The sequence below is a fragment of the Crotalus tigris genome, unplaced genomic scaffold (assembly GCF_016545835.1).
Source record: "Crotalus tigris isolate CLP2741 ecotype Arizona unplaced genomic scaffold, ASM1654583v1 scf7180000020347.5012614909:4044961, whole genome shotgun sequence".
In the NCBI taxonomy this organism is placed as follows: domain Eukaryota; kingdom Metazoa; phylum Chordata; class Lepidosauria; order Squamata; family Viperidae; genus Crotalus; species Crotalus tigris.
Genome location: NW_024097978.1, coordinates 1,782,804 through 1,804,968, shown reverse-complemented (window position 1 = coordinate 1,804,968; position 22,165 = coordinate 1,782,804). Strand labels below are relative to the sequence as shown.

The following is a 22,165-nucleotide window of genomic DNA, read 5'->3' as shown; positions in this document are numbered from 1 at the left end:
CATCTTGTATAAGTTTTCTTTGTAAGTAATAGCTAATGTTAATCTCCCATTCCTGTCCCATAGTAGTTGCCAATAATCTAACTGGATATTATAACCAAAGTTTTTATTCCAAATTAACATTGTATCTTTTACCAGTTCTGTTGGCATACTTTGTTCTAATAAATATTGGTAAATCTTTTTTATCATTTTGTCTTCAGTTCCTAGCAGAATTTTGTCTAGTTCTGTATATTCTAGTTTAATCTCAGGTTCTTCTTTATCTTTTCTATATCGTGCTTGTATTTGCAAGTATGCCCACCATTCCAACTCTATGCCATCTTCTAATAGTTCCCCTCTTGTTTTCAATTCTCCGGTCTCATCTAGAATGTTTTTATATGTAATTACCTTTGCCAGGTTCATAAATTTTGGGTGCAAACAAATCTCCAGTGTTGAAATCCAATTGGGTATTTTCATGTAATTAGATTTTTTAATTTTAATCCATGCATCTAGTAGCGCTCATCTAATATAATGTAATATAATGTAATGTAATGTAATATAATATAATATAATATAATATGATATGATATATGATATGATATGATACGATACAATAAAATGTATACACACATGTATTTTATTGCTGTATTTTTTTTTGTTTTGTTTTATCCTGGAATTAGATTCTGTCCTTTTTTTATGGTTGTAAGACTGATCAATTGTCTGTCTATCTAAAATAATCAAAACAGGTTTGCTATAGAGTTACGGTATATAGGCTGCTACAAGTTTTCTGAATTTGGGAGATTTTGTTTCACATTATTTAACAGTTTTCAAGAAAAGGACAAGAACTAACAAGGATGAAACTTTAGAGGAGGAAGTCCAAACTCAAAATAAGAAGGAATTTAGTGGTAGACAGCCTTTCTTCTGAAACTGTGAATGCTTCATCTCTGGAGGTTTGCCAGCCAACATTGGACAACCATATTTAGAATGGTACAAAAATTTCTGCCCTGGGCAGGGGGATGAACTAGACTTCTAAGATTTCTTCCAATCTTTCAATCAATCAGAATAGAGCTGGAAGGGACTTTGGAGGTCATTTAGTCCAACCCCCTGCTCAAGCAGGAAACCCTATGCAATTTCAGACAATTTGCTGTCCAGTCTCTTCTTAAAAACTTCCAGTGTTTAAGCACCCACAACTTCTGATTCTATAATTCAAATGTTCTGCCATAAGAAACAATTGCAACTAGGAACCAAGTCCACACTTTTTTATTCTTGGTTTCTGAATAAGATGCTAAACTTGCACCTAGATTGTACAGGTAGTTGACAACTTATGATCACAACTGAGACAGTAATTTGGATGGTAAGTGTCAGAATCCAATTATATTTCATCTCTAGTTATTAACTATGGAAAACCCCATTCCTGCCTTCCCTGGATTCTGTCATACGATGAAGGGAAGGGGGTGAACAAAGGAGCTTTATGGCCCTCACTTCCTTCAGTACACTTCAAAGAGACTGGATGTGGATACCACCAAAAGGACTAACCATAACAATGGGGCTATTAGCTTTCATGTACTCCTCTCTGAAGTCTACCTCCTGTCGGCAATGAGAGAAAGGGGGTGGGAATGTAATGCCTGGGACTGTCGCTGGAAGAAGGGGGTGATGGGGGGGCTACTGGGGAACTCCTTAAAACCTTGAATGGGAGAACTTGGACCCCAAGTCCTGTCTAGAATGCCTGCAACCAGTTTCTCTTAATAAAGATGCCTGTTGGAAGAAAGATTCCAAGAGTTCTGTCTTCTTAAGATGCAAAGTGGGGTGGGTCCTTACATTAGACAGGACTTGCAAAATTAATCCACCTGGAAGGAAGACCCATACCGGGGGATTTTGCAAAAATTACCATGTCAGACAATGGAGCAAGGAAGAGAGAAAACTCCCTGGAAAGGGAGCCGCTTCCCCGACTGAAACCCTGCCAGATGTCGGGATCTGAGAGGTCAGATTCCTCAGGAGAAGAGGTGGTAGAGACACGAGACCACAAGCCTCGCTACGTGGCCAGCTGCCCAAAATGTGCAACTGCAAAGAGGTTGCAAGGGAAATCACCAGGACTATTACAAACAGTGGCAAGTCCCTCAGCCCCCTGGAGAGAAATAGCCATGGACTTTATAGTGGAATTGTCAGAAAGCAATTGGAATATTGTTGTTTGGATGGTCACGGACTTGTTTTCCAAACATGTGCACTTTATCCCTTACCAAAAGATTCCCACTGCAAAAGCCTTAGCGAAACCTTTCATCCAGCACATTTACAGATTGCATGGGGCACCCCAACGCATCATCTCTGATAGGGGAGTGCAATTTACGTCTGCATTTTGGAAGGAATTTTTATCCCTTTTAGGGATCCTCAGGGACTGACATCTAGCCATCATCCACAAGGGAATGGGGGGGGGGGCTGAAAAAATGAACTCAGTACTTGAGCAATATTTAAGATGTTTTCTTAATTTCCAACAGTCCGACTGGGCGGACTTACTCCCTTTTGCAGAAGTTGCCTACAATAATGCAGTCCACTCCAGCACAGGTTACACTCCTTTTCAAATAGCCACCGGTCAAAGTTTCAACCCCATGCCAGAATTAACCCCAAACGAACCAACAATCCCATCACTGAAAGAATGGATGGAAAAACTACAAAACACCTGGCCAATAGTTAGAAAAGCACTAGATGAAGCTAGGCAGGCATACAAAGCACAAGCTGATAAAAAAAGGGTTGAGCCTACACCATTCATTATAGGAGAAATGGTGTACTTATCTACAAAATACTTAGAGTCCTACAACTCTGCAAAAAACTTGGACCAAAATATATAGGGCCTTTTCCAATTAAAAGAATAGTAACAGTAGAAATAGAATTACCAAAAAAGCTCAGGCAAATACACCTAATTTTTCATTGCAGCTTGCTGAAAAGAGAGCATCAGTCATCTTTACGGCCAAAAATCCCCCCACCGCCACCTCCAATCATGGTGGAGGGCGAACAACACTTTGAAATAAAGGAAATCCTTGACTCTAGAAGACTCAGTACCTAGTTGCATGGAAACATCTCCCTGCCTCACAAAACGAATGCGTCCATAAATGTCATGTCAGAGCCCCGAAGCTATTAAAGAAGTTTCACACAGAGTATCCTAACAAGCCTGACTAACTTTTATACCTGTCTGGTTTTCCTTCAGGTGGATCTATCTTATTTTTAAGGGGGCAGGATGTCAGAATCCATATTTCATCTCTAGTTATTAACTATGGAAAACCCCATTCCTGCCTTCCCTGGATTCTGTCATATGATGAAGGGAAGGGGGTGAACAAAGGGGCTTTATGGCCCTCACTTCCTTCAGTACACTTCAAAGAGACTGGATGTGGATACCACCAAAAGGACTAACCATAACAATGGGGCTATTAGCTTTCATGTACTTCTATCTGAAGTCTACCTCCTGTCGGCAGTGAGAGAAAGGGGGTGGGAATGTAATGCCTAGGACTGTTGCTGGAAGAAGGGGGTGATGGGGGGCTACTGGGGAACTCCTTAAAACCTTGAATGGGAGAACCTGGACCCCAAGTCCTGTCTAGAATGCCTGCAACCAGTTTCTCTTAATAAAGATGCCTGTTGGAAGAAAGATTTCAAGAGTTCTGTCTTCTTAAGATGCAAAGTGGGGTGGGTCCTTACAGTACGTTGTGGTCATAAGTCAAGGCATTCACATGACACAACCCGATTTTATGATCATTTTTACAACAGCCATTAAGCAACAACCCATTTTTTGCTGGAAACTGACAAATAACACCAGAAACTGGCAAAACCATTCAAATCATGGTCATATGCCCATGGGATGCTACAGCCATGTGTGCAACCGAAAGTGCTTTATGGGCCATAAAGCACCCTTTTCAAGTCTGTCGTTAACTCTGAAGAGTCGTAAAATGATCAGTTGTAAGTTAAGGACTATCTGTATTCTTTACATAAATGAATTTACTTTGAATAAAATATTTTTTCAACATACAGTGAGGGAAAAAATTATTTGATCCCCTGCTGATTTTGTAGCTTTGCCCACTGACAAAAAATGATCAGTCTATAATTTTAAAGGTAGGTTTAACAGTGAGAGACAGAATAACAAAAAAGTCCAGAAAAATACATTTCAAAAAAGTTATAAATTGATTTGCATTTTAATGAGGGAAATAAGTATTTGATCCCCTATGAATCAGCAAGATTTCTTGCTTCCAGGTGTTTTTTATACAGGTATAAAAGTTACCTGTATAAAAGACATCTGTCCACAGAAGTAATCAATCAATCAGATTCCAACCTCTCCACCATGGGGACGACCAAAGAGCTGTCCAAAGATTGTAGACCTACACAAGACTGGAATGGACTGCAAGACTATCGCCAAGCAGCTTGGTGAGAAGATGACAACAGTTGGTGCAATTATTCGCAAATGAAAGGAACACAAAATAACTGTCAATCTCCCTCAGTCTGGGGCTCCATGCAAGGTCTCACGTCGTGGAGTTTCAATGATCATGAGAATGTTGAGGAATCAGCCCAGAACTACATGGGAAGATCTTGTCAATGATCTCAAGGCAGCTGGGATCATAGTCACCAAGAAAACAATTGGTAACACACTATGCCATAAAGGACTGAAATCTTGCAGCACCTGCTGCTCAAGAAAGCACATGTACAGGCCCGTCTAAAGTTTGCTAATAAACATCTGAATGATTCACAGGAGAACTGGGTGAAAATGTTGTGGGCAGGTGAGACCAAAATCGAGCTCTTTGGCATCAACTCAACTTGCCGTGTTTGGAGGAGGAGGAATGCTGCCTATGACTCCAAGAACACCATCCCCACCGTCAAACATGGAGGTGGAAACATTATGCTTTGGAGCTGTTTTTCTGCTAAGGGGACAGGACAACTTCACCACATCAAAGGGACAATGGATGGGGCCATGTACCATCAAATCTTGGGTGAGAACCTCCCTTCCTTAGCCAGGGCATTAAAAATGGATTGTGGATGGGTATTCCAGCATGGCAATGACCCAAAACACACGGCCAAGACAACAAGTCTCTCACTGTTAAAATAAACCTACCATTAAAATTATAGACTGATCATTTCTTTGTGACAATCCGAATTGAAGCCATTTTTCACTTTGTCTTGCTACTTAATTAGTTAGAAAAAGGAGGAGGGGGGTAGTTCTCAGCCAAACAATTCACATGTAAGGGAACCAAGGTCATTGCTGATAACATTTTGGTGGGCTGGAGCATTTGGGAGGAATTGGTGAATGTGATTTATGACAGCAATTTGGGGTGGGAAATGTAGCTTGCAATTTTGTAACCCAGTGGAGGGGAATTTAGTCTTGGGTTCACCTTTGTATATGCTGTTATGTTGTAGCCAAATAAAAATGTTCTTTAAGGAAGAAATTCTTGCCTTGAAGTTCTTTTAAATGGTTTCATATATCGGAACCATGATACAAGGGATCAAATACTTTTTTCCTTCACTGTAGATATTTGGAAAATTGGTTCTTTTTTCTAACATGCTAGTTTTCATTGGAAGAACATTCCATCATAGTCCAAAAGCTTTCTATTTGAACAGAATTTGTTCAGTGATTTATTGGATAAGCTAATACCGATCTTTCACCAGAAATACAGCTTACACCAAAAATGAATCTTAGATCAGAAATTTCTGGATTACCAACCTATAATATCACAAGGCTTATATAACTTTGTACCTGTGTCCACTTGTGGTTGTCACTTGTAATGGAATGCACATCACAAATCAAGGTCTAGAAAAAAGGAGGGTAACCATTTATTATGAAATACTGACGATATAAATAAAAATTCATTGAAGCTGTAGCAATGGCAATTCTTGAAAGCATGAAGAGTTTACCTGCATTGTTGGGCGCAAAAGAATGTGTTTGCTTTGATATGTTGGAGTTTTTAGATTGCCAGACTGTCTATAGTCACGTATTTCTGTTATGACACACCCACAATGGAAAATATTAATCTGTTTAAAAATAAACATAAATAAAATTACACAATTATGTTTTTTTCTATATACTTGGGTTTGGCTAGTCTAAAGAAAAGAAGAAATAGGGGAGACATGATAGCAGTGTTCCAATATTTAAGGGGCTGACACAAAAAAGAGGGGGGGGACATTATTCTCCAAAGCACCAGAGGGCAGGACAAGAAACAATGGTTGGAAACTGATCAAAGAGAGAAGCAACTTGGAATTAAGGAGAAACTTCCTGACAGTGAGGACAATTAACCAGTGGAATAGCTTGCCTCCAGAAATCGTGGGCCCTCCATTACTGGAGATTTTTAAAAAGAGGCTAGACAGTCACTTGTCTGAGATGGTATAGGTTCTCCTGCTTGAGCAGGGGGCTGGACTAGAAGACCTCCAAGGTCCCGTCCTATCCTATCCTATCCTACCCTACACTACCCTATCCTATTCTATTCTCATGATATAATGTAGTGTTTGGTATCTGAGCAACATTTTCCTACTGTCAAGACTGATTCGCCCTTTCACCTACATTTTCTCCCTCGCTCACAGCTTGACAAAAACAGAGTAAAGATTGTGGAATGGAACGCAAAGGTGGGAGGGATGGTAATCTAGGCAACCAAGGCATCTTTCAGAGCCTGCAAGAATGCCAAGATCACTAACACAGGTGCTCAATGGAGAAGTGGACTTTTCCCATAACAAGAAGCATTACTATTGGACAATGTGAACACCCGCTGAGTGGGGGCAAGGGAATCTATTGTTTAATTAAATAAGTTTTCACACAGGAAAACCAGAGCTGGTTTTGCTTTTTCTGTGCCAATGTAAATGTTCAGTAAAGTATTATACTCTTGGTAAAATCATGTCTCAGGAGTTTCTTTTTCTGGAAATGTCAACTGGACAGTTGACACCTACAGCTAAATGTATTGCTGTATCAACTTTAGTATCAGCTTTAAGAAGAGGTATGTTACTTGTTTCTGCCTGGCTTAGGTAGAAATTACTTTCATAGTAATTGAACAGTATTGACAGTATTGACCATGAACAGGACACAATGACAACATTTCAGGCCAAAATGTCTTTCAGTATCTTCATGGCCACTTCCTAGCAGTATCCAGAAGTTTTTCCTTCTTATATGTAACATTATTTTCCATGTGGATGTATTTCACACTGTATTGGCCTATTATGTTAAAAATAAATAAATATAATATATAAATAAATAATGAAACAATGAAGTATGTGTGTTAGCTGCATATGAATAACTCTAAGATGTGTACCCTTTTCATCAACCAAAAGTCACTTAAGATGAATGACATACCTCATACTTTCTAATCATAGCTAAGAAAACTGAGACCAAGAAGAATTAGCCAGAACTGCAAATATCACAGTACAATGGGAAAATTCCTGATTACGACTACTTCTTTTATCATAAGGTATCAAAACATATTTTTCTTCTTTTATATCTTCATTGCAATGTGCGAGAGGCTAGAGTCTAGACAGTCAGTTGTCTGAGATGGTATAAGTTCTCCTGCTTGAGCAGAGGGCTGGACTAGAAGACCTCCAAGGTCCCTTCCAGTTCTATTCTATTCTATTCTATTCTATTCTATTCTATTCTATTCTATTCTATTCTATTCCATTCCATTCCATTCCATTCATACAGCGATTTTGAAGTTTGATTATATTTAAGCAGAACCAAAATGATCATTACATCTTAGGATCAATTGTTAAATGTGTCTTCTATCAATACATCAGCGAGAATAAGGATGGTACCATGTGATATAAAAACTGATACTTGCTTTTACTGGGTTTTTTTTAGACAATCTCAAAGTTCTAAATCATTTACTAAGGATCAGTTATAGTAAAATTATGACATAAGTTTTGAAACATATGACAAATAATAGTTCAAAACAAATTTCTAATATTTAATTTGGAAATGCCTTAGAACAGTGGTGGCGAACCTATGGCACACGTGCCAGAGGCGGCATTTGGAGCCCTCTCTGTAGGCATGCATGCCGTTGCCCAGCCTCCCCTCCCCCCATGACCCCCTCACCAGCAGCCCCCCTGGAGGAGTGTCGCCCCCGAGCGTGGCCCATGCGGAGCAGTGCAGCCAAGGAGATGGCAGCCAGGCAGCATAGACAAGACTCCGCCCTCACACCCCATCACGCACAGTTGATGCTGTGGGACGTGGGCAGAGGGCGTGGCCGCCATGGCGCTGCTGGGCTGCCTGGGCGATCTGCGGTGGGCCCTGGAGGGAGTGAGTGGCCCTGAGGGCAGGTAGGGTGGGGGACAGGGTGGGGCAGAACAGGGGCGGAGCGGGGGCGGGGCCAGTTTTTGGGCACTCGTTCTCTAAAAGGTTCACCATCACTGCCTTAGAAAAAGAAACTAGTAGGGGGAACATAAGGAAGTAAGTCTTAGTACACTGCTGATCTATCTTTGTTTTGTCATTGAACTTATATAACTATAACCATACTCACTGAGGCATTACCCAAATCACTGTTCAAATCATGTTTTCTCACTGAATCAGAAAACATACCTTATTAAGTTAAACATTATGTTAATTATGTTTGCCTTAGCCGTGTTTTCATGTGAACTCTAAAATGAGTCTGTGAAAATAAGTAATTAGTGTAATGTTGCTACTAATATTACCAGCAATTTAAATAATATTTAAGGCTAAAGCCACTATAGAAATCTAAGTAACATTTTTTGCCTTAAGGCCATATGGAGCCTAAGATGGTGAATTACAACTTTGATTTTACAAAGAAACAAACACATTCACTTGTGCCTATATGTATCCATGTACACACACATTCATACGCTTACATACAGTATATAGATTTATGTACACACAGTTTGTCAGAGACATTTCTCTTTTTACTGCCAATCCAGACTAGGACTTCTATCTTGCTACAACTAACAGTAATCTTCTTTTCCTGTTTAACTGCTTGGTAATTGGCTTGCAATGTGGAACAATTGGTGGGGTTGCAACTTATCTAAATTTGCTTTGTTCAGTTTTGTCTATTAACAGCTATTACTCGTATTCTACAAACCACCTATATAGTGGTATCGGTGTATATCCCAACTGACTCTATCATACATGCATAAGTAGTGTTGCTATTATATCCCACCAAAAATGCATTAACAATTCCACAAACAATCGTGCAAATTCTTTTCAAACCTGAGATTTTTCAAGGAGGTCAACTAAAATAGGGGGCAGCTCCTCAGCATCCAAATATTCAAGTAATTCTCCCTCTTCATAAGGAAGCCGAATGGTTTCTGAATCTGCATTTAAAACAGAATAAAGCTCAGCAAGCATCTATTACTCATAACAAAAGAAACTCTGGTATGCTTTGAATCAGGCTTCCACCTAATACTTCAAAATATTATTTAAAAAAACTACTTAGATCAAAGAAAGATTTAAAAGTCAACAATGCTTGTTTTACCTGAGCCATTTTTTCCTCTGAGCATCAAGGAATAGCCTTCATTTCCTGGATAAAGATTCACTACTAGGCATGACAACGTCTCTTGCATAACTAGCTTCTCCAACAAGTTCACATTTCGTCTCAGCTTCTGCTTTAAAATGGGGGCAACAATTCATGAGATATCAAAATTAGATTAGCACAATCTATGTATTTATATTTAAAATGTTCCAAGTCAATGACAAAACCCACACAAACACTGCCCCCAAATAAAAGCTATTTTATAAGTTATTTGCTAATTATTCTCTACCTTTCATGCCAATACAAGTAGTCTGCTTGACTATTTATTTGATTAGGAAAATGTATTCTTGCTGACCAAGTTCACAAGATACGGTAAAGGCAGTTTTGTTGTCAAAACAGCTGCTACCGTTTTTTCCAAAATAATGTTTCTTACAAAATAACCCAACTATGTTTATTTTCATGTAAATTTACATTCACCATATAGTTAACAATACTGTTCAAATTGAAGGTACTTGCTATTTGCAGCAGGAACTAGTCAGGAAATGTAATCAAACAACTCATGACTAATTCCTGTCATTACTATAAATTGCCTTGAGAATTACATTGCTATCCAGCAGCCAAAGCAGCATCTTATCTCTGTGTTTCCCATATATGTTACTATTGAGGGCCCCTGGGGAGCTTAGAGCAATCTGAAACAAGACTAAGGGGAAAAACTTTGTTTAAAGCTCCCTGCACAGAAAAATTGATAATCACCAACTGAACATACCAAATTCATGTCCAATCACTGACACTTTTGAAGAATTATAGGAAGTTCTGGTCCTGTGTAAGAGGAGCCTGAGAACAGTGTGATACACCCTCCTCATTTAGATACGAATACTCCTATAGTTTATACTCAGAACGTGGTTGCTCTTTCTCCAATTCCTGACACCTCCACAATGGACAGTAGGCAACATTCAAGGATAGAAATTCTTTTAAATTCTTCATGAGAATGTTTTAATGCTACTACAATCTATAAACAGAATAGTTATATGCAACTGGCCTTTCCTGGTCCACTATGAAAAACATAAAATAGACATTTGACAATGAGATTTCACTTACCTTTATTTCAGGCTCCTTATCACATTCTTCTAGATACAATTCATACAGCTTTTGAAATACTGATTTTCTGGAATTAGAAAAAAAAGTCTTGAGTAAACATTTCTATCTGTTAAAGTAAAAAAAATGCACTAAATATTTCTTACCTCCCACAAGATAAATACTTTCGTTTTGGAGGCCGCTGCCGAGCACTTTCAATGATATACTGAAAAAAGTGTGTGAATATTAATATATTAAAAACATATTATCAATGCACAAATGCACAGTTAATTTCAAGTATTTGAAACACAATTCACTTATTTTGACATGTCAAATAAGACTGAGGAGGAAAGTGGAAACAGAATACAGGTAGTTCTTGACTTATGTCCACAGTTGAGCCCAGAATGTCTGTTGCTAAGCGAGGTAGTTGTTATGTTAGTTGTGCCTCAATTTAAGACTTTTGTCATAGTTAAGCAACTTCTGTGGTTATTAAGTGAATCATGCAGTTATTAAATGAATCAATCAGCATTAAGTGAATCTGACTTCTCCCATTGACTTTGCTTATTGGAAGCCAGCTGGAAAGGTTACAAATGGTGATCATGGTTCCAGGATATGCAACTGTCATAAATACATGCCAGTTGCCAAGCACCCAAATTTTGATCATGTGATCATGAGGATGCTGTAATAGTTGTACGTGTGAAAACTGGTCATAAGTCACTTGTTTCCAATGTTGTTGTAACTTTGAAGTCACTAAACAAATGGTTGTAAGTCAAGGATTATTTGTATATACTTAGCATTTTCTTAATATTATCCTCATCTCAATTACATTCTACACACACCTCCCACAGATCTCACCAGAAACCATTAAATGTTTCATTTTTTGAGTTTTGCAATATATTATTTCTCCATCAATAACGCCATCAAAAAATATCAGAAAAAACTAAAAAAATTCAAGCTACAGTAATCAGTAACAAAACTACATCTCTTGCATCTTTCTAGGATATAGTGGGCATTATCGAACCAGAATAAATGTTATTGTAAATGTTTACAATAAAGCAGTTTAAATGTTTAAGAATTGTACCTTTTTCATATACTTTTAAATGAAACTATCATGAAGAGAACAATGGTCTTTTCTATTGCTAGTACTATAATCAGAAACGCCTGTATAAGTTAGATAATCTATAATTTACCTCAGCACGATCCAGTGCAACTTCTAAAATCTGCTGCTGCAAAAATGAAAACAATATTGTTATTCTTATCAGTATTATAAATAATTGAGCAAATGAAACATTGTAATCAACAAAAACTAATATATTATTTAATATTCTAAGGCTAAAAAAATCCTTCATATAACAAGCTGGAAGAAAATCCTACTGGAATTTAGCATGTTTTCAGGGTAAAAGGTTAGGGCTAGACTGAAAGCAATCCATTACCACAATATTGGTTTAAATGTGAAAGTTTATCTACATTTGGTTGTAAAACAACAAAAGAAGGAAAGTAGGATATATCAAAGTATCACTGCCAAGGGCAGATAACTTGAGGCCAGTAGTCAAATGTCCAAGCACTACTGCCAGAGGCATTGTTTCTATTATTTTGATGCAAGAAAACTGTAAAGCATACCATTTTTTAAAAAACAAAAACCAGAGGGGGGAAAAATCCATATATGTTACAAACACATTCACTTTATTTCATCATCCTTTGGACAGTTCTGCTATTAATCATAGTGAATGTAATGTAAGTTAAGGTAATGGATTTAGGCAGAAAAAATGCATAGGTACAGAATATGCAGTATCTGACTTAACAGTACTAACTGAGAGAGACCTAGGTGTCTTAATAGACCACCACTTGAGTATGAGCCAGCAATGTGCTGCAGCTGTCAAAAACCTGAAATAACTGAAAAACTAAAAATATAGCTATTGATATTTGTGCATGGAAATAAACCAAGGTTATGGTCATTATTTTCTGAATCAGTTCTTGAAGTTCCATACATAAAATTGGAAAGAATGAAAGTAACAAACATACACAAAATCTTACCATCATGTCTGAAGTTCATTGATAAAGAAAGTCAATGACTTTTTAAAAACCTTTTAGATTCTTAAATGAGGAGCAGGGTCTGAATTGTTAAGGTCCATGTTTAATACTTCTACAACTGAAAGAAGTAAGGAAATAAAAGTGTATTGTACAATAATAATAAAGATACAAAAGAAATAAGGATACTAGCACACTATTTTTCAATTATTTGGAACATATGCATTTTCCAAAAATGAAATACAGACATATTAAATGGATTAGATCCAGTGGTGTTCTGCTAGAAGAATGCATTCCTAATATTCCATCACCTTTTACATGCTCACATCATCCTTTGAATGCTCATATGAAGAGATATGGGATCAAACAAGGGAACAGAGTAATAAAAATGTCTATTCATTTAACATTGGCAAAATAAATGAGGGGATAATCAAAGATTTTTATCATACTAAATTACAAAATATACACAATTTTGATATATAAAGTATCGTAGTAACATATTCAGATTTAGACAAAATCCACAGAACTACAGGATTAGAGGTATATACTGAATACATCAAACATCATTAAATACATTCATACGGTCTCTATTCTATATGGACAAGCTTGAAACTATTCACTTTTTATTCTTCCTACAGCATTATCAATTCTTATAGGTTCTTACAGTGCACTTAACGGCTAACATTCAAGAACATGGAGGTTAACCTTTAGAAACTTACTGACCAGCTAATTCAAGAGAGTTCCATCTTAAAAGAAACAGAACCTGAGCTAGGAATGCAGATTATGTGTTGAACTCATTTCTCAACAGCTTCACCTGAATTCTGAAAATGCAAATAGATTGCAAATTTGGATGTACCTGAGAAGAAATTATGGTCTCTGCATTGTCCAGGAGCCCTAATTCGGTATTTGCCGCAACCTATAACATCAAATACATTAGATAGCAATTTATACTAAAATATTAGCTTTATTTTTGGCCTTGCTAATAAGTTACATTTTTGGGAAAATTAAAACAGGAACTAGCATCTCTACAGAATGGCATACTTGAAAATTTTGACTGTATTTGATTCTCAAATAGTCTCCAATATCTGACCGATCAACTGATTTTAGGAAACAAAATTGGAAAGAAAATGGGTTTAACATTAATATATTAACTTTTGATCTTATGTATTTTTGAGCATGTTGAGCATTTTGAGCAATTGTCTAGTAAATCAGACAATTATTTTCATTTCTTGACAACTTTTCCCATAATAAACTTTAGGCTGTGTTACTGTACACATGCATCCATGTGTAAATCTCTTAATATGTACCATGGTTGATTCCTATAGAAAAGCACACAGAACTATGTTATTTTTCTTGTCACCCTGACATGACTGTTGTATCTACCTTTTCTGACAAGTTTTGATGGGTTCTTTTCCCTATAGAATAGAATAGAGCTGGAAGGGACCTTGGAGGTCTTCTAGTCCAGCCCCCTGCTTAAGCAGGAGTACCTATACTGTCTCAGACAGGTGAATGTCTAGTCTCTTCTTAAAAATCTCCAGTGATGAAGTGTCCATGATTTCAGGGGGTAATCTTTCCACTGGTTGATTGTCCTCACTGTCAGGAAGTTTCTCCTTAATTCCAGGTTACTTCTCTCTTTGATCAGTTTCCAAACATTGTTTCTCGTCCTTCCCTCTGGTGCTGTTGTGAACAACCTGACCCCCTCTGCCTTGTGGCAGCCCCTCAGATACTGGAATACTGCTATCATGTCTCCCGTTTCTTCTTTTCTTTAGACTAGCCCAGGGATAGGCAACCTGGGCTCTTTTATGACTCATGGACTTCAACTCCCAGAATTCCTGAAAGTCCATGAGTCATAAAAGAGCCCAGGTTGCCCACCAGTGGTCTAGCCAAACCCAAGTCCCGTAGCCGCAGAATTTATCAATCAGCACAAAACAGCAATTGAAGTGTTAAACTAAGAAATCTCGGTTAGAAATCTGTATGCGGAAACAACAAAAAATATTTACTGGATGGCCGTGTATTAAATCAAAAGGTGGTTACCGGACCATCTCAATGCATATTTTTTTTCAGAAATAAATTAATAAACATCAAATAGCAAAACGGTCGCCTACGAGTATTATCGTCATGCTTTACAATCCCGCAGTCGTAAGTAGCTTCCCAATTCCGAATATTAAGCAGTTTTTTTTTAAAAAAGCAAAAACTAGCCTCAGGCCCCCACCCCACCCCACCCCTAACATTCACACAAAGAGACACCCCTTTCGCAACAGCAGACAAGATTAAAACCTACCATCCCCCTTTTTTTCACCCTCTTGCAACTTCCGCTATAAGCACTTCCGGAGTCGTTGAGATGGGAATAACGTAGCCGGATGGAACGCCGCGGCGGTCGTCATAAGAACGGAGGAATGTTTAATTATACCTTGTGAGACCAAATTAATTCGAGCTAAGTTGATCTGGCAGGCTCTAAAAGTCCATGTTATCGTTATAAAGTCAATTATCATAATTGGTAATAGTAATAAATAACACAAAATAAATCACGTTATTATGATTGCTATCAGTCAACTGACACTATTTAAGATAAGATTGACTGTAAAATATTCGTTCAGAAGCAAAAGGTACACAGATGAAAGGAATTGGATGCTATTCCTGTGTGTTGTTCTTTTATTGGGTAAAAGATGTGAACTTTTTACCAAATGACAGGAATATTTTAGGAAATAATGGAATGGAAGTTTTCTGAAACTTTATAGAAAATGAGGCCGGTGATACTGGCTATAGATGTCACTGGGCATTATCAAGTGATATGTGTGATATATCTAATAGTTTTACTCCAGGTTTTGTTTAACATGAAGGACCGAAGTGACACAGATATGAGGTGTGAATTTGATACGTACAGGAAGTGTTTTATCAAATTCACACCACCTCATATCTGTCTTTCAAAAAAATGGAAACAATTTCAGAAAAAGAAATAAATTATTGACTGACAATCTTTCTTATTATACAATAAATTAACTGTCCCCTTAGTATTGTATGAGGAAAAGTATGTTAATGGCAAGAAATCAGAAGTCTCTTTTTAATTAAGAAATTTTATTAAAAGACAAGCTTTTGTGAGTTGCAGCTTATTTCATCAGATACACAGAGTGACTAGGAAATAAATTGGAATAAAGGTAGAAAGATATATAACTAACCTATTTGTCCTGGATTTGTCTTAAAAGTATGTGTTCATTCTTTTTCACGAAGTTTGAAAGATTTGAGTAAAAAATCCAGATATCTGTTATGTCTTTACATCTAAACTAGGAGCATCATAGGCCACAAGAAGTAGAGATTAAAATCCTTTACATGCTCTTCTTCCAATGTGACTGATGCCCTTATCTTCCAGCAATTTTCCCTTGGATTTTATATAGGAAAAATGTCACATACAAAAAATTAATAATCACAAGTTTGACTTCAGGACAAAGTGATATTAGACAGTTTTAACCTTGGCATACTATATGGTAAACTTCAAAATTACTATTTTGGGGAAACAGTACCCCTGAGAAATTGCTGAACACTGGTGATACATCAAAAGGTTTCAAATAATCTCAGAAGGTTTCAACAAACAGAATGGATTTGCAGTTGTTGATTGATAAAATCACTTGGAAAAAGTTCAGAGAAGAGCAACTAAAATGGTCAAAAGCCTGGAGACTAAAACATATGAAGAACAGCTGCAGGACTTGGGTTTGGCTAGTCTAAAGGAAAGAAGAAATGGGGTGACATGATAGTAGTATTCCAGTATTTGGGGGGCTGCCACAAAGAAGAGGGCATCAAACTATTCTCCAAAGCACCAGAGGGCAGGATAAGAAACAATGGTTGGAAACTGACCAAAGAGAAGCAATCTGGAATTAAGGAGAAACTTCCTAACAGTGAGGACAATTAACCAGTGGAACAGCTTGCCTTCAGAAATCGTGGGTGCTCCATCACTGGAAGTTTTAAGGCAGAGACTAGATAGTCACTTGTCTGAAATGGTATAGGTTCTTCTGCCTAAGCAGGGGGCTGGAGTAGAAGACCTCCAAGATCCCTTCCAGCTTCTATTCTATTCTATTCTATTCTATTCTATTCTATTCTATTCTATTCTATTCTATTCTATTCTATTCTATTCTAATGCTATGCTATTCCATTCCATTATCTGTATTTTCCACTAGATACCCCCAAATATAGTCAGTATGTATGGCTTATGATTCTAGCTCTTTTTTAGTGACTGACATGAAGTAGTTCAGTGTGATTTTGTTTTGTCAATATGTAATTTTCCACTAGAGGTCAGGATTGTATTGCTAAGTAGAATAGTAGTATCATTTAGTTTTTAAGTGCTAATTTCAATATCAATTTCATGGAGTTGTTAAGAATAGAAGAATCTGAATCTGCTCATTCTTTCATTTACTTTTAATTTGGCCAAGTTACCCAGTGAAGAGAAGCCAACTTTTTCTATGCCATATCTGTGCCATTCTCCATGTAAGTTTTGTTAAAGAAATGTTATAGAATCATAGGGCTAAAAAGAACCTTAGAGTTTTCTAGTCCAACCTCCTGTCCAAGGCAGGAATCCTTATGCCATCCCATTGGTTGTCCAGTCTTTTCTTGAAAATGTTTAGCAATGGAACACTTACAACTCCAGGAGGCAAGCTGTTCCATTGGTCAATTGCTCTCACTGTTAGGAAATTTCTCCTTAGTTCCAGGTAGGAACTCTCTTTAATGAATCCATTGTTTCTTGTTCTACCCTCAGGTGACTTGGACAATAAGTCAACCCCCTCCTCTCTGTGACTGACCCTTAAGCGCTGGGAAACAGCTAACATGTCACTCCTAATCTGTCTCTTTATTAGTCTAGATCATGCTGCCTTAGGAATTCTGGGAATTGACGTTCACAAGGGACCATAGTTCCTCATCTCTGGTCTAATCATACCTAGTTCCCCATACCATTCATCATACTGTTTAGTCTCCAAACCTACTGTCATCTTTGCTGTTCTTCTCTGCACCGTTTATAGAGCCTCAGAATTTTTTTTGTATTGTGGCGAACAGAACTGGATGCGTAACAAGTGTGGATTCACTAGTCCAGTAAAGAGCAATATTATCACTGTCTTAATCTTGATACTATCCTTCTGTTGATGTAGCCTAGAACTGCACTGAGTTTTTTCACAGCTGCAGCACACTGCTGGCTCATCCTTAAGTGGTGGTTGACTAAGACACCTACTTTCGCAGTTATTACTGATGAGCCAGGTATCACCTATTCTATAATTGTGCATTTGGTTTTTCCTGCCTAAGTGCAGGACCTTATTTTTCTCACCACTGAACTGCATCTTGTTGGATAGGACCCAGGGTTCAAGTCTGTAAAGATCTTTCTGAATCTTGAATCTACTGTATCTTCCAAAGTGTTAACAATCCACCCCATCCCCGGCCTGGTGCTGTCTGTAAATCTGAGGAGTTCCCCTTCTATCCCCTCTTCTAGATAATTTATGAAGATGTTCAAGAGCAGTGGGCCCAAGACAGAACCTTGAGATTCCTCACTGTTTGCTTCCTTTCATATAGATGTAGTTCCATTGAGGGCTATATGCTGAGGGCTATTGGTCAGCTAATTGCAAATCCATCTGATGGTGGTAGTGTCTATCCCACATTGTTCTATCTTACCAAGAAGTAGGCTCCGATCTACTTTGTCAGATGCCTTACTGAAGTCTAAGTATACTATACAGTATACACAGCATTTCCTTGATCCACTAATTTAGAAGACAATAAGGTTTGTTTCGCATGATCTGTTCTTAACAAACCCATGGTGGCTTCTATTAATCTCCTTGTTCGTTTCTGAAGTTCAGAAATCCGCTGCTTTTCTAGGATTTGATATCAAGGTATTGATATTTATTTATTTATTTATGAGACTTATATACCGCTTTAAGTACAAGCACTCTCTAAGCGGTGTACACCAGTAAGCAATGTATATATATCTGCTTTTCCCCCCTTTTTTTGTAGATTGGAACTACATTGAGCTTTTTTCCAGTACTCTAGCATTTCCCCGGTTCTCTAGAAGCTCTGAAACATCTTGTTCAGTTAGTTCTGAGATCACATCTGCCAGCTCCTTCAGAAACCTGGAAAGGTGTTCTCTTGCTAATTTTTGCCTATGTTGGCTATTCCTGCTTACATTTTTTGCCTACTTTCCTGTTCTGTCTCCTACAGTGCTGTTTTTTTATTGGATAGACTATTTTTCCTTTTACATGAAAACAGATGCAAAGAAGGAATTAAGCAGTTCTACTTTCTGCTTGCTTCCCATCACTGTCTTGCCATCTTCTCTCATTAGTGGACCTATCATTTTCTTGGCTTCCTTCTTTGGCATTTGTTGCAATCTTAGTTCATTCTGAACCGTAGCTTTCCTGACTCCATCCTTGCAGATCCAGGTTATTCATTGGTATCCCATTTTTGCTTTTATATATTGGTTTTTTTCAGTGAATATTGAAACAATATCTTTAATTCTCTCAGTTGTGTCTTTTGTAGTGGGACATCCTGTCTTTTGCATTGCACACAAACGCTTTTTCCTGTGAGAAAGGGAAAACACTATTTTGAAAACATTATAACTAAAGACAAATATAGGCAACTTCCAATGTGGCTGTGAGTTGAAATATAGCAGTATCACAAGGAGATTTGGGGGCACTGTTTCCATGCACAAAGGGAGGATCAGAATGATTGCTATCTTCTTTTTCCAAGGTATGCTGCGATATAACCTGGATGCAAGAAATGACCTCTAGTTTATGTTTCACTCACTTTTCTTCCACTTGGTTTTTTTTTAGCTTCTTGTTTGGTTTTCTCCTTTACTGTTGCTGTTCTTCATCATTTAAATGCTTTGTTTGCTTGCAATGTTTTTCTCTCTAGATTGTTTTTGGAATGTTAGCCCGATAGGTGATAGGGGAAGGAAGAAGGGACAAGGTGTCAAGTAGGAATATAAGGGGTTAGAGTGGGATGGGATGCTGCAGCACCTGCAGTGATTGAGATAAGATAACCTTTATTGTTATATTTTTTTACTGTGGGCACAACGGCACACATCAAAAAATAAAATTTAGTTGCCTGCTCTCAAAGTAAAACACATACATGACACACACCCAAACATACTGTATACAACATATGTATAGACCCACACCCCTATATATATAGTATGTAACAAATAAATATTAAATACTGTCCATCTTGAATATATAATGGAAGGAAGAAGCTTGAGAGTTCACAAGGTTAATGCTGTATGGAATGAAACTATGGCTGAATCTGGATGTTCTGCTATGGATACCACGAAGCCTCCTCCTCCCAGAAGGTAACAAAGGAAAACAGTTCAAGAAGAGGATGTGTAGTGTCCCAGACAATCTTGCGGACCCTGCTCAAGCAACACTTCTGTGCTATGTCCTGGATGGGAGGGAGGGAATTGCCAATGATCTTTTTGGCCATCCTCACCACTCTCTGCACTGCTGCCTGTCTGAAGTAGTGATGCTTCCAAACCAGACTGTGATGCCGTATGACAGGATGCTCTCGATCATCCTCCTGTAGAAAGTGGTAAGGACAGGGGAAAGGAAGATATGCCTTTCTCATGCGACGGAGAAAATGCAGGCGCTGCTATGCCCACTTCACCAGTGTCTCGCTGTTGAACAACCAAGCCAGCCTACTCGTTAGCTGCACACCCAGGAATTTGATGCTGGTAACCATCTCCATAGGTGAATCATTAATGCACAGAGAAGTGTGGCTTGCCTGCCTTTTGGTTTTTCCGGTATTTAAAACTAGGCTGTTAAGTTTTTGTTTGAATTGAGGTTGGTGAGCTGCTATTTCTTGGTCTTTTGTTCTAGTCCAGCGGTTCTCAACCTGTGGGTCAGGACCCCATTTGGAGTCGAACGACCATTTCACGGGGGTCGCCAAACAACGCAGTCCGCCATTTTTTCCCCCTTTTCCTTAGCTGTGCTACTCCCTTTTATTCTATTGGCTTTTGAAAGCCAATAGAATAAACTCTCTTGAATAGAGTCTAATTCTATTGGCTTTCAAAAGCCAATAGGAATTGTCCAGGCTGTCTCTGCCCTGCTGAGCCCGCCAAAAGTCCCATTCTGCAAACGGTGCTGCAAGTTGTCTGCAGCAAAGGCGAGCTGTCTGGAAGTTTCCACCCCTCCCTGCTGAGCAACTACTAAAAATGTAAGTAAAAGAGGGCCAGGGGTGGGAGGTGGGAGGCCGGCGGGTGCTGGGAGGGTTGCTGGCGTGCGTGGGGCCCGGCGGGTGCCTTACCTCCCTTGGGCTGGGCCAGCTGGTGGCCCAGCCAGTGGTTGGCCTCCTCCGTCTCTGCCGCTTTCCAGTATGCCTCGGCCGGCTCAGGGGGCGGCACCACGCATGCGCGGCGCTCCTGGGCAGGGAAAGTCCTCGACTTACGACCGGTTGGGTAGTCCTCGACGTACGACTGGTTGGGGTCGCGGCATTAAAAAGGTTGAGAACCGCTGTTCTAGTCTCTTATTTTCCCATTTCATTCTCTTCCATATCTCCTGCTACCTGCCTGAACATTGGCCAATGGACCAGTTATGTCATGAAACTTTTCTAGTTTTTTAACTGCAAAGGATATTAGGTGTTTCTTGGATGAGATAGGCAGAGACTTTGGATTCCCTGAATTCTGATTTTTGACTCTGGTATACGATTATGTACTGCCAGAATCACTGGTAAATAAAGCTGACTGGGACATTTATTAACTGAATCATGTTGTCTTAGGTACAGGGCCAGAGAATTTCTCATCTAGGGATATATGCCAATTCTCATGAAACTCAAGAAGAAGTTGCTATAAAAGCAATTTTACATTTTCACTAGAAATTAAATTATCTCTGGTTTTTGCCTTTTAAATATCTTTTTAACACTAGAAATGTCTTTTCCCAGGCATTTCTGTTATTTTGTACTGTACTTAAGTATCAACTCTACACTGGAATTATAGCTTTAATGTTTGCATCTTTCTTGACATATTTATTCATGGAATTTCTTTAATGTTTTAATATTTTTAATTGTTTAAATAATTCTGCTCAGATTATGGTTCTGATCTAACCAATTTAATTTTGAGTAGATTATAATTATAATTAATAAATAAATCTACTAAATTATAGATATTCCAAATGAAGTTAAATTTCATAAAAACACAAAATTGGAAGGTGGTGTTTGAGCCATTTAAACTAATTGTTGTTTCTTCATCTAAGTTAAATTATCTTTGGCAAATGACTGAAATATTCTTACAAATGCTCCTGCTGCATCTATAATAGATATTACGTGATGGAATATTTTAATGTACATTTTTTTAAAAAAGACCATTTTTAAAACATTTTCTATCTTGCAAGGATCATTTCTAGACTCAGAAGAATAGCTAAAAATGCAGAATTCTGCTTGGTGATTTCTATCTTTCCTTCTTGTCCCCAGTGCATGTTAAAACCCTTTCCCTATCTCCTTTGCAAAAATTCTAATAAGGAGAGACATGTTAGTGTGTGATTGCCAAAAATCAGAAAGGTTGCTCCTTTTCAGACCAACAAATTTAATTAAAAAAACATAAGCTTTCCTGAGCTATTGCTCACTTCTTTGCAAAATAATTTTTTATTGGTTGTATGAAGCTGTGCCTTGTAAGAGACACGAATCTTTATATTTAATGTGTTGTATATTTGTCTTGTTTT

The 22,165-nt window shown here is 38.1% G+C and overlaps 1 protein-coding gene across 15 annotated transcripts in view; it reads right to left on the bottom strand.

Annotated features, from left to right (window-relative positions):
• SUPT20H (SPT20 homolog, SAGA complex component) overlaps positions 1-14,848 on the bottom strand; it is a 63,366-nt gene extending 48,518 nt beyond the window's left edge. For 7 of the 15 annotated variants that reach the window (XM_039366567.1, XM_039366557.1, XM_039366561.1 and 4 more), the window contains exons 1-10: positions 14,782-14,848; positions 13,357-13,416; positions 12,507-12,621; positions 11,663-11,698; positions 10,640-10,698; positions 10,497-10,563; positions 9,402-9,531; positions 9,137-9,240; positions 5,857-5,973; positions 5,699-5,752 (exon numbers count right to left, since the gene is read on the bottom strand). In XM_039366567.1, the coding sequence (XP_039222501.1) occupies positions 5,699-5,752; positions 5,857-5,973; positions 9,137-9,240; positions 9,402-9,531; positions 10,497-10,563; positions 10,640-10,698; positions 11,663-11,698; positions 12,507-12,512 (573 nt within the window). In that variant the 5' untranslated portion in view covers positions 12,513-12,621; positions 13,357-13,416; positions 14,782-14,848. Of the gene's footprint in view, positions 1-5,698; positions 5,753-5,856; positions 5,974-9,136; positions 9,241-9,401; positions 9,532-10,496; positions 10,564-10,639; positions 10,699-11,662; positions 11,699-12,506; positions 12,622-13,356; positions 13,417-14,605; positions 14,710-14,781 lie in introns of those variants that run through there. The other 8 variants (XM_039366559.1, XM_039366563.1, XM_039366570.1 and 5 more) reach the window with 4 other exon arrangements.
• Positions 14,849-22,165: the final 7,317 nt, after the last annotated feature.